Source organism: Hyalella azteca, unplaced genomic scaffold (assembly GCF_000764305.2).
Source record: "Hyalella azteca isolate HAZT.00-mixed unplaced genomic scaffold, Hazt_2.0.2 contig12860, whole genome shotgun sequence".
Lineage (NCBI taxonomy): Eukaryota > Metazoa > Arthropoda > Malacostraca > Amphipoda > Hyalellidae > Hyalella > Hyalella azteca.
Window position 1 is genome coordinate 182,109 of NW_025942804.1, and position 12,069 is coordinate 194,177.

Below are 12,069 nucleotides of genomic sequence, written 5' to 3' on the forward strand. Positions count from 1 at the left end.
GAGCATGAATGATGTAATGTAGCATTTGCTTTAAACCTTGAGCACGCACCTAAGTGATGTCAAACTTTTCCTCAAACTTTTGGCGTGATCGTGAGTGTTGTGATGCCGTAATTAAATATTACCCCTATCTATATAGGCTTCGGCTCACAGCCATTGTAACATTTAACAGATGCATGCTGAAATACTAACAAGTTTTAACCGAGTCCTGTTTGTGAAGTTTGGTTTCAAAGCAACATCAATTTTAGCGAATACATGTGATTTCATTTATTAGTAGCACAATATTGATTGCTTGTGAGCAGTAAAATGAACTTAATGTTAGGAAGCATTCCAAATATTTTTGAACTGCGTGGGAACCAGTCCTTGCAATATTTGAGGTCACTTATTTCCCAGCAAATTATGAAATACATTCTTTGTCTTAAACATGGATTTTATATTTCTATCAGACTATTATTACCCACCAATCCATCGAATAATCGGTTTCATCAAAAGCAACGTTCGTTTTTATTTAATCAGACATATCAGAGTGTAGCCAGTATGCGCATTGTAATCTTCCTTTTCGCATTGAGCTGCGCAGCCGCCACCGAATACCAGGATTGTGGTGAGTAATTCATCGCTCAGTAATGGTTTTAACAATAACTATTTATCAATAATAATCGAGCTGCTTTTATTGTTTACAAATTTTTTTTATCAGGATGAACATTTCAAGAATACCTTTAGAACAGAGTGTACCTGAAAGCCTTAATGCGGGAATTTCAGGTATCTCAAGTGGGGGTTAGAAACGACTGCCGTTACTAGAATACAAACTACTATCCCGAGGTCAATGTCACTTAAGTATGCCACAGTACTCATGTCGCCGACCATCAATATAAACGCTCTATTTGATATACTAACCCTAATATTCTATCTTCGTTGTTATTATTTGTTAATCGATCCTAAAAATCGTAGTACTGGCCACTATTAAGCAGTTTTATTGATGAGTGGCCAGTTAGGTTCGGTTTATGTTCAGTGACACCTGATGTGTCATTAACACCATTGACACTATACTGACATTTATGTATCAAAATTCAATAACTTCGATGCATAGTCCTGAATTTTCTTTTTTTCCACGTATTAATTAATTAGAAAACATAAAACATGTTCGATCGCTCACCAATTATACAATATTGAACAGGGTCTGCCGCCTCGAACACATACTTTCAAAACTCGCTAAGTGAACGTAAGTACTTACGCACTATATCTTGTCTATGATTGATGGATATTGCTTGAGAGGCCGTCAATGATTGGCAGATGAGCTTACGATCTCTTAACTTTTTTTGAAAGTATAGGCCCTGAGGTCAACGTCACTTAAGTACGCCACAGTTCTTATGTCGCCGACTATCAATATAAACGCTCTATTTTATAGACTTACACTAATAATATAACTTCGTTGTTATTATTAGTAAATCGACCCTAAAAACCGTAGTTCTGGCCAGTATTAAGCAGCTTTTATTGATGAGTGGCCAGTTAGGTGCGGTTTATGTTCAGTGACACCTGATGTGTCATTAACACCATTGACACTATACTGACATTTATGTATCAAAATTCGATAACTTCGATGCATAGTCCTGAATTTTCTTTCTTTTCCACGTATTAATTAATTAGAAAACATAAAACATATTCGATCACCCACCAATTATACAATATTGAACAGGGTCTGCCGCCTCGAACGTAGTGCTGGGTATCCCTAACTGCGATGTCCCGCCTTGCATTTTCCAACGTGGCGACTCCTTCAACGTGACGCTTGACTTCTACCCGAGTTCGTTAAAGATTTCATACATTCATGTGTAATAGTTTAATAGTTCTTTAACAAGCAACTTTCGACTGTTTAAAATTTTGTGATTAATTTTTTGTAGAAGCCGTGAAATTCAAATTAACATAGAAATGAAAGCAGTTTTTCAAAGGTTCAGTATGAGAAATCAGTCTATAAAAACAGACATTGAACAACATACCCTATACAGAGAATGATGGCACCCGCCTCACTGCCAGCATCACGGCCCTGATTGGCCCAGTCGATGTGCCGTGGCCAGGTTTCGACACGGACGCTTGTCGGCATTTATCTTCGAGCAAATGTCCCTTCACGGCATCAACACAACTCCACTGGGGGTATGAAGTGGAGGTCCTTAAAGCCTATCCTGCCGTGAGTATTGACACTCCACTGGGGGGTATGAAGTGGAGGTCCTTAAAGCCTATCCTGCCGTGAGTATTGACACTCCACTGGGGGTATGAAGTGGAGGTCCTTAAAGCCTATCCTGCCGTGAGTATTGCCACTCTGCTGGGGGTATGAAGTTTAGGTCCTTGAAGCCTATCCTGCCGTGAGTATTATTCAATCTTTACAATAAATTTAGAGAGCCACGAATATATTTTAATTGATAGGAAATATTGTGTGATTGAATTGTTTACTATCCAGGTAAATCAAAGATATTTGCAGTAAAGTTAGACCAAATTGAAGGAATATTCGAATTTTTGTATTTTTACTGTTAAGACAATTCAAAATTCTACAAATTATGTCTCTTGGCAATAACGGCAGTAACCAACGACTCATCAATACCTACGAACACTAAGAATTAAATCTACTGCAATCTGATGCCAAATGCTATCTCATGTTTAATATTTGCAGATTAGCACGATCGTGACGTTCAAGATGCTGAACGAGGATATTTCCTTCACGGAAGTCTGTGTCAAGGTTCCCGTCCATCTTGTTTGAATTCCGCATCGGTTGGCTGGCTGAATTCTAGATCAAAAGTCTGCCCTGCACTTAAGAAGAGCACATACAAAGTTATACATTTATGTATTTGTCTATTATAATTGGCTATACATTTATGTATTTGTCTATTATAATTGGCTATACATTTATGTATTTGTCTATTATAATTGGCTATACATTTATGTATTTGTCTATTACCAAATTTCAAATGCCACTTTATAGGAATGTTGTTGCCATCACTAAATGATGTCGGGCTTCTCGATTCGTGCTCCTCGTCAATAAAGGGTTTAGTTTGAGGACATCTTTCAAATTTATAGGCAGTTTTTATAAAATCGCATATAATATTACATACCATGCTTTATTTAGTCTTATTTCCAAAGTTTATAACGCTTCACGCAATAGATTTTGTTGCCAAATAAAAATTTTCACGAGCAAAAAATTCTTAAACATCACTTTCCTGATTTGAATAATTTTGAACACCTGCACCTTTAAGTTCTTAAAGGTGCAGGTCTTCCAAATACTTCTCAAGGGAATTAGTTTACGATGTGAGCAATTATTTTAGCATAATTATTTACTTATACATAAACGGATATGTGGCAACAAGCATTCGTGCATGGCACTCGTATAGTTCTTAAAGGTGCAGGTCTTCCAAATACTTCTCAAGGAAATTAGTTTACGATGTGAGCAATTATTTTAGCATAATTATTTACTTATACATAAACGGATATGTGGCAACAAGCATTCGTGCATGGCACTCGTATGCTCGTATTATGAGCATATATAAATAGTTAACTGAAACAGGCGATCATCTAAATGAAAACAAATTCGTTGTAATTAACTTAAATTCATGAGTGTATGAGAAATAAAAAGCTGCGGATCAGATTAAAAGTGTATTCTCTTAACATTCCAGGCTTGGTGAAGTCTTTGCAGGAGATTGCGAAGCCTATCGGAGTGACAGCTGTTGGAACCTCAACTTTTAGAGCATTGGCAACACATTGCTGGCAATATAAAATAATATTGCTTACATTGCTTAAGTTCTTGTATCCGGCTCAAAAGACACAGACAATGCCAAAATAAGTAAACATTTCTAGGATTTTCTAAACCATATTAGAAAAAAATTAAGAAATTGAGGATTTTATTTAAACGTAAAACACATCTAATGCCGCAAGTTTCCTGGCCTAAAGTCCCGGCGTGGAAGAATGCATTTTCAAATCCTCGGATCTTCTTGCCGTGGAGAAGCAAATGCGATTCAAGAAAATGGCGGTCCTTTTTACTCGTATATGGAGGAGCTGCACTCGCATTTTTTGACAGGTTTTGGCGAGACGAAGGCTCTTCTTATCTCGTCTGAATCTGAGCGGCTGTTTTGTCAGGAGACAGAAGCTCTCATGTTGATGAAGCATCGCTCTACGCAATTGTCGAGCTTGCCCCGGCGGATGCGCCATATTAATGATAGACTGCATTAAAGCAATCCGTAGCACAACAGGTTCTTTGTGGAGAGACGTGCGTCGTAACCACATGCATGCGTATAAATATGACAAAGCTGGAAAAATTAAAAATATTTCAAAGCTCTAGATTCTAGAAGATATTCATTCTAAAAGGAAGAGATTACCAGACAAAAGTTTTCTGTGCGACCTGACTTTTCAATAAAAATTATCAAGCTGTAAAATTATTTGACCAATCATGCATGAACATATTTGCAATGTTGGGAAAAATTTTGCTTCCGCTAATTCTTTTACTTTAATTATATTTATTTATTATATTTTAACCTATGCTGGTGTGTATCTGTTATGTTTTGTCATGCCTCGGAAGGAATAGAATTATCTCATAAAAAAAAGTATTCGAAAAAGCAGAAGTAATCAAAATGCGTAGGCTGAGTTCTCAATTACTATCAATTCCTTTTGTATGCGAAGGCAAGCAGAAGAATATCTGGTGCCGACACAAAAATGTTCCATCCGCTTTGAACACCGAACGGCAATCTCTTGTCGTGTACAGCTTAGCGGAAATCAAATGCGATATTTTAAAGCGAACTTCCCGCTAGAAAATTTAAGACAGCTCGCAGAAATGACGGATATGAAGCATCGCAAGGTGCTGTGACCGCGTGCATTATCGAAATTGAAAAATTGGGATTCTTTCGAAGGCCCTTGGGAGAATCTTTATTTATTTATTTAATTATATACATTAGTGAACTAGAATTCAAATGATTGTTGGGCTCTCACTTTCAGTAATATAAATATTGTTTTCAATACATTCGTCTATTATCAAATATATTTTCGCAGTTAAGCTATTAAAGACATATCTATTTCATTTTCTGGGTACAAAATTTGTAACTACTTTCATTATTCTTAATTCAAAGAGGTAATATAATAGTCATTATCTCGAAATTATTATTTCTAAATATTCAAATCGAGGTTTGCTCCAACTCTAATTTGTAACTCACTGGGCATTACGAAAACTTTAATGCGGAGAGACGTCGCAAAAAGATCATAACAAAGAAGATAAACTTCATATATCTGAGATTTCGAAGAAACGCAAAAATCTCGGTAAATTCCTGAAAATCACACTTGGAAGCAGCAAGAGATCTTCATAACTAACCTGGCCATGCAGAGTCAATACCATTAGCGGGTTGATCGTAGCTCCTGTATATTTGTATTCAAACTCTGTGATTGTCTGAATATTTCATTGAAACATAGAGAGCGATTGGCAGTATATAGATACATTAGGAGAATGTTGATATTTTTCTCGAGTCACTGTGCAAAGACGTGAGATCCGGTAGCACCATCACAACAGTCCCTCAAATAACATTTCTACTTCGAAAAACTAAATTTTACTAAAAAAATCATATTAGAATTTTGGAACTATTAAACTTTTAGTTAAGTTTGCTCATAAATCGCATACCTGAAGCCCGTTTCAAATTTTTTTTAGAATGTTCTTCTTTGCATTTCATTTGCGAATGAACGCAAAAACTAACAGCTTTTTCTTCAATTTACAGTATATAAACGTTCTGGTATGGCGTCATGATGCTGGAATAACACTAACTGGAATCCTTATCCAAAGCATTGTTCTCTTCAACTTCCATTCAGATGGTCTCAACGAATTCCTATGTGAAACAATATTAAACCTTTCATAAAAATGATTTCTCGTTGCCAGTATTGTTTTGTGGTATCTCATAGGCCAGTATTTTTGCTGGGGATCAACCCATATAGGAAGTGGAAGGAATGTGTCAGCTGTTGTTCCCAGGAAAGTCCCCATATATTGCTCAATATGTTACTGAACATATGGCTTCGAGAATTTCGTGTGTTGAATTTCAAAGCTGAAATTAATCATGGACGGAGAAAAAGGGACTGCTGAAGATTAATTATTATTAATTGCTACCTAAGAACAAGGCGATCATCACGCATACATCGGGCGTGTACATTCGCATAATAGATTTCATTTAACACTCCCATCACCATCATCATATTTTATCGTATCCACCTTTAACTCCTGTTGTTGGAGTTGTTTAGCGCGACTGTTAATATCGATCCCAAGGAAAAAGAAAAAGAGAAGTTGTGAATGAACTGTATATTATGTTTCGCTATTTCTTCGTTGTCCACCACACCGTATATATCATTCCATACGATCATATATGGAATCAGTTCCTGTTTTAATTTTTCTACGTATTTATAAGCGTTTTAAAGGTCTTCGGGTCCGCTAAAAACGGATATGCAACATGATCGATTGCCGCACGTGACAAGCCAACAAATTCGCAGCATTTACGGCTCCAAATACTCAATAATATGACAAAGTGCAGTAATATACCCTTGGCTGTGCTGGCCGCAGGTTAACATCACCAACAAAGTTTGTGACAAAAAAAATATTACTATCCTTCATTATTAGTCCTTCTCATGCACATGCCTGACATACCACTCACTAGAACGACAAATCACACAATTGTGACGGGCACCTGGAGGCAGACTTCGTCGTGCACATCTCCGTCGTGCAGGAGACGGAAGGTGGCAAGTGTCGTAATCTAAGAAAAATTTAAATTATTTATTAAGTTTAACCACGTAGAGAAGAAGCAATGTCGACAGCACCATTAGAAGATAGTTTAAACTGCATTATCACATGGAAACTGCTAGGGCTCATTTATAAAGACTTAGACTTTGATAAGTTAAGAGTATGATTTTATAGATGACTAATGGTATTGACTTTGCATGGCCAGGTTAGTTATGAAGATCTCTTGCTGCTTCCAAATATGATATTCAGGAATTAACCGAGATTTTCGCGTTTCTTCGATATCTCGGATATGTGAAGTTTATCTTCTTTGTTATGATCTTTCTGCGACGTCTCTCCGTATTACAATTTTCGTAATACTCAGTGAGTTACAAATTAGAGTTAGAGCAAACCTCGATTTGAATATTGACAAGTATTGTGTTCATAGCGGCGCATACGTCAAGATATAATAACAATAAAAATATGACTCACCGGAGGATATTCAGGCAGAACTTCGACAGGATAAGTCCAATTTGCCAGAGAACCTCCAGCGACAGGGCAACCGTCCAGAAGGTACGCACAAGCGTTGTCATCGAAGCCGGGCCACGGCACTTCGATGCCACCGATGTTGGCCGTTACAGCCGCGGTCATCGTTTCGACGTCGTGGTCTGAACGATAGAGACTTTGATCACACATGAGGCAAGTAAGAACAGCACAATATTGCACGTTGCAAAATAGATGAGAGCTGTTGCGTATTATATTATCTATCATGATGCATGCCATGGCAATTTTTTATTTAAGTAGACCTACAAATGCGTCTACTTAAGCTACGTTTCCTAGCAAAATAATAAGAATTAGGAATATTTTTTGAATTGGTCTTCCTGCCATCATTACCAGCAGTGAAGAGGATGGTGGCGCTGAGCGTGTCGCCTCTTTTGACGATGCAAGGAGGAATGTCGCAACTCTCCACCTCAAGTGCCACGGTCAACGCTTCCGAACCTAAAAACGTTATAAACCCTAGAAGTGCTCAGCTTAAGTCGAATTCACGTAACAATATTCTGTTCTTTCTTGTCTCTCTCTCGCAAACACCTATGCATAAAGGTTCAAAACATTTGAATTCGTTTAAAGTTAGATTCTACGAAAGCACTTTCCTGGAAGAGTTTTCTCAATTCGCATATGTACGAGTATATGTTTCAAATGCGCTACGCTATTCTAGTATTGTTAACTCAAATCTGTTCCAGAACTACTGTTGGTAGCACGTAGCAGAATATGTCTGATTTCGGAGGTCCTAACTGATTATTTTAATGATTAATATCAACTCACCGCAATCCTGGAACTCTGTTGCCAGCACAGCATGGGCGAGAGCCACCAGCAGTAGAGCCAATGTCGACTTCATCTTGTATGAGATTGGCGAGAATCTGAAAGTTGAAAATTAAATTATTGGATCGCCTGGTAAATCAAAACAAAATTCGAACTTCATCACAGAAAACACATAGCTCTGTAAGCCTGAGACATGAAAGACCTTTCACCGGAATATCAACTAGTAAACGGTACTATACATATATGAGTTCATCTATATAGCTGCATTACCTTCTTTTCCAGTAGTCGCTGTTCGAGGCAACGATGTGCAATTGAGTCTGGGCAGTGATGAGTTGGTTAATTGAGCTTATATTCCTGCATATGCGGAAGCATGTGCTTTTTATTCACACGCCTCATTTCTTTATCGTCACGCCTGAAATAAATTTCTGTAGATAACGGTAATTGCCTCGGTTATACTTCTAAAATCCTGAAAATGTTCCTGTAAGTAAGAAAATTGTACGGCAAACACTTATCGGCACTATTAAAAGCAATTATGGGTGAATATTGTTTGAAGGGAAAAACTATTAGCTATTCTTAATAGTTACTTGTTTATTGCTTATTCATTATAAATTATAACGAGTAAAAAACAAATGGTTAATGGATTGCATTTGTTCGTGTTCTTTGGCATCTGAGGAACTCCGACAAATTCAGTGTCAATATAATAGGTTTCAAACACTACTCGCTTTCCATCAGCAATCATATCATTTACAATAATTTCATTATTAACCAGTTCACAATCATTTCATTACAGTCATTTCACCAACAATCATTTCATTACCAATCATTTTAATACCAGTCATTTCATCAACAATTATTTTATTAACAATCATTTTATTAACAATCATTTCATTAGCAATCATTTCATCAACAATCATTTTAATACCAGTCATTTCATCAACAATTATTTCATTAACAATCATTTCATTAACACTCATTTCATTAACATTCATTTCATTAAAATTCATTTCATTAACAATCATTTCATTATCAATCATTTCATTAACACTCATTTCATTAACATTCATTTCATTAAAATTCATTTCATTAACAATCATTTCATTATCAATCATTTCATTAACAATCATTTTGTTAACAATCATTTCATTAACAATCATTTCATTAACAGTCATTTCATTAACAATCATTTCATTAACAATCATTTCAGTAACAATCATTTCAGTAACAATCATTTCATTAACAATCATTTCATTAACAATCATTTCAGTAACAATCATTTCATTAACAATCATTTCATTAACAATCATTTCATTAACAATCATTTCATTAACAATCATTTCATTAACAATCATTTCAGTAACAATCATTTCATTAACAATCATTTCATTAACAATCATTTCATTATCAATCATTTCAGTAACAATCATTTCAGTAACAATCATTTCAGTAACAATCATTTCAGTAACAATTATTTCATTAACAATCATTTCAGTAACAATCATTTCATCAACAATCATTTCATTACCAATCATTTTGATAACAATCATTTCATCAACAATTATTTCATTAACAATCATTTCAGTAACAATCATTTCATTAACAATCATTCCATTAACAATTATTTCTATAACAATCATTTTATTAACAATTATTTCATTAACAATTATTTCATTAACAATCATTTCATTAACAATCATTTCATTAACAATCATTCCATTAACAATTATTTCTATAACAATCATTTTATTAACAATTATTTCATTAACAATCATTTTATTAACAATTATTTCAGTAACAATCATTTTATTAACACTCATTCTATTAACGATCATTTCATCAGTTGAAATAACATTTCAGTGTTATTTTAATAATTACGGGAATTACCTTGAATCTAAAACTTTGATAAAGTTGTTTGTTTATCGATGATAAAGATCTATTCAGATATTCGACCTACAGCCTCACACGCGGTTAATTCCACCGTGAGCATCGCCAGCTGCTCGATATTTTGTCTTGGTTACAGCATATTATTTCAACTCGTGCGCTAATTTATTTTATAAGAGAAAAAAAAAGCCAGAAAAGCAACCTAATAAACGTCGCTAACTCCAAAATTGTTTTACTAATGACCCGTATTGGATCTGTTATTTTTTCGCGTGTTGAAGAAAACTTTTTTTAACAATATATCAGTAATTATTGTTCATAGATCTTGAAAATCCAATCAACTCTCCCTGACCTTCAATTTTGTCAAGCTGATCCCAAGCTGTACATAGAAAGAGACTAATCAGTTTTAATTTGATTTTAAAAATACTACCTGAAAATTATATAATTTCATATTATGTAATGTCGCCTTCTTAAAAATTACATACGCCACTGATGTTTTGTTTAGTCTACAGCGCTGCTGAATTAATTAAAAATCGATAAGAAAGCGTTATAATTTAACTTAACTTCTTAATTTAACTTAAAAAATTAACTTTCATTTATTAATAAAATGATTTGTAAACCAAAAATTGTTAAAATATGCAAGCTAATTAACTGTGTTCTTCCATTTGAATAGAAATTTCTGTTTTTTTTTACCATAATATCTTTAAACCCATTGAACTATTCGCGCTTACTGTCTCAGTTTGATCTTCTTGAATTCGAAACCCGATGAACTTGAGAAATTTAGTTCTTGAAATTCGTTTTTTGGATGTGATATTTCAGAGATAACAGCTGACAATCTCGGGCAGCGTTCAACAAACGTTTGAGTTAACTAATGAATATTATATGTTTTATCTTCAATCTTGCTTCAAATTTTCATCAACTAATGAACTGTATTGGAAATTTATGGACATTCTTTAATAAAAAGTATATTTCAAATCAAATTAATTCCGTTGTTTCCCTATTTTTGTTTGAATGGCCTTCGAGATTCTCGCTTATACTATCTTTCAATCCTCAAATGTACTGTGAAAATTGATCAAACTGCTCAAACGAATTTTTTATGCGTTGTTTTCTAAATTTCATTGTGTGACGCTGTCATCAATTTTCCTGGCATTGTAGATTTCTGTCGAAATGGTTTTAAATTTCGCGATTGAGTTCGGAATACCTCGTATGGTGTCTTAACTTAGTGCCAACATAGTGAATTATACTGCAATATAATAGGGGGTGTCATAATATACAGGAAATCAGTTAGTATTTTAGATGTCAGGCAATCACATTGAAACAATAATCCTCGTAACAGGTTAAAACAAGTATTCATTGAAATCTATCTGGCATTATAGAATGTTACTGTAGGAGATCTTTATCAGTGATGAGAATATCGTCAAGATCGTTAGTGCTGACGCCTCATTTGTTAATCAGTCTTCGTGGGAAGGTTACCCCTGAGAGGGTGTAAGCTGCAACCTAATTCTGATATGCATGTACAAAAAAGTTCAGACAGAAAAAAGTTCGCAGACGCTATATCAACTACCATTAATATTTTCATCTCTTTAAGCATTGTTCTAAAAATGCGTTGAATAAATTTGATTATGTTCAGTGTGAATCATTATAGTGTCATGTCAAAAGATATCATGACAAGAGAATATTAAAGTTTAAAAGTCAAAGCATGATCGTTTAGAATATATTATAGATATCAGACAGTTTCTGGGCATATGACAATTCTGCTGCAGCCTTCACCTTCTCAGGAGAACTTCCCACGAAGACTGATTACTAGATAAAGTGTCAGCGATAACGATCTTCAGCACTGATAACTATCTCCTACTGCAATATTTTCTGCCATGCAGTATAAATTCTATAAAAAGTTACGGATTATTATTTCAATGTAATTGCCTGACACGTGGACTAATAACTGATTTCCTATGTATTATGACACAAATCTTATTGCAGTTCTCGTCGTTTATTTCTGTTGACACTTATTTAAGACTCCTCCTTACTCGAGCCGCACGAGGTCTTCCGAACGCAATCTTGAAATTTGAAAGCATTTGACTAATGTTTATAATGTCACAAAAATTTATGGAAGAGTCCCACAATAAAATTTAGAAAACATCCTTTAAAAATTCATACGA

General features: G+C 34.9%; 2 protein-coding genes across 2 annotated transcripts; one reads left to right on the plus strand and one right to left on the minus strand.

Annotated features, from left to right (window-relative positions):
- Positions 1-354: 354 nt before the first annotated feature.
- LOC108671538 (NPC intracellular cholesterol transporter 2-like) lies at positions 355-3,363 on the plus strand. The gene is made up of 4 exons (XM_047883433.1): positions 355-598; positions 1,691-1,795; positions 1,998-2,176; positions 2,657-3,363. The coding sequence occupies exons 1-4, from the start codon at positions 397-399 to the stop codon at positions 2,741-2,743; spliced, it is 573 nt and encodes a 190-aa protein (XP_047739389.1). The 5' UTR covers positions 355-396; the 3' UTR covers positions 2,744-3,363.
- A 2,926-nt stretch (positions 3,364-6,289) lies between these two features.
- Positions 6,290-8,365, minus strand: LOC108671542 (mite group 2 allergen-like Ixo r 2). Its single transcript, XM_018159097.1, has 5 exons — positions 8,306-8,365; positions 8,039-8,133; positions 7,610-7,714; positions 7,208-7,383; positions 6,290-6,752 (listed from the first exon to the last, which is right to left on the minus strand). The coding sequence occupies exons 2-5, from the start codon at positions 8,109-8,111 to the stop codon at positions 6,666-6,668; spliced, it is 441 nt and encodes a 146-aa protein (XP_018014586.1). The 5' UTR covers positions 8,112-8,133; positions 8,306-8,365; the 3' UTR covers positions 6,290-6,665.
- Between the last annotated feature and the right edge of the window lie 3,704 nt (positions 8,366-12,069).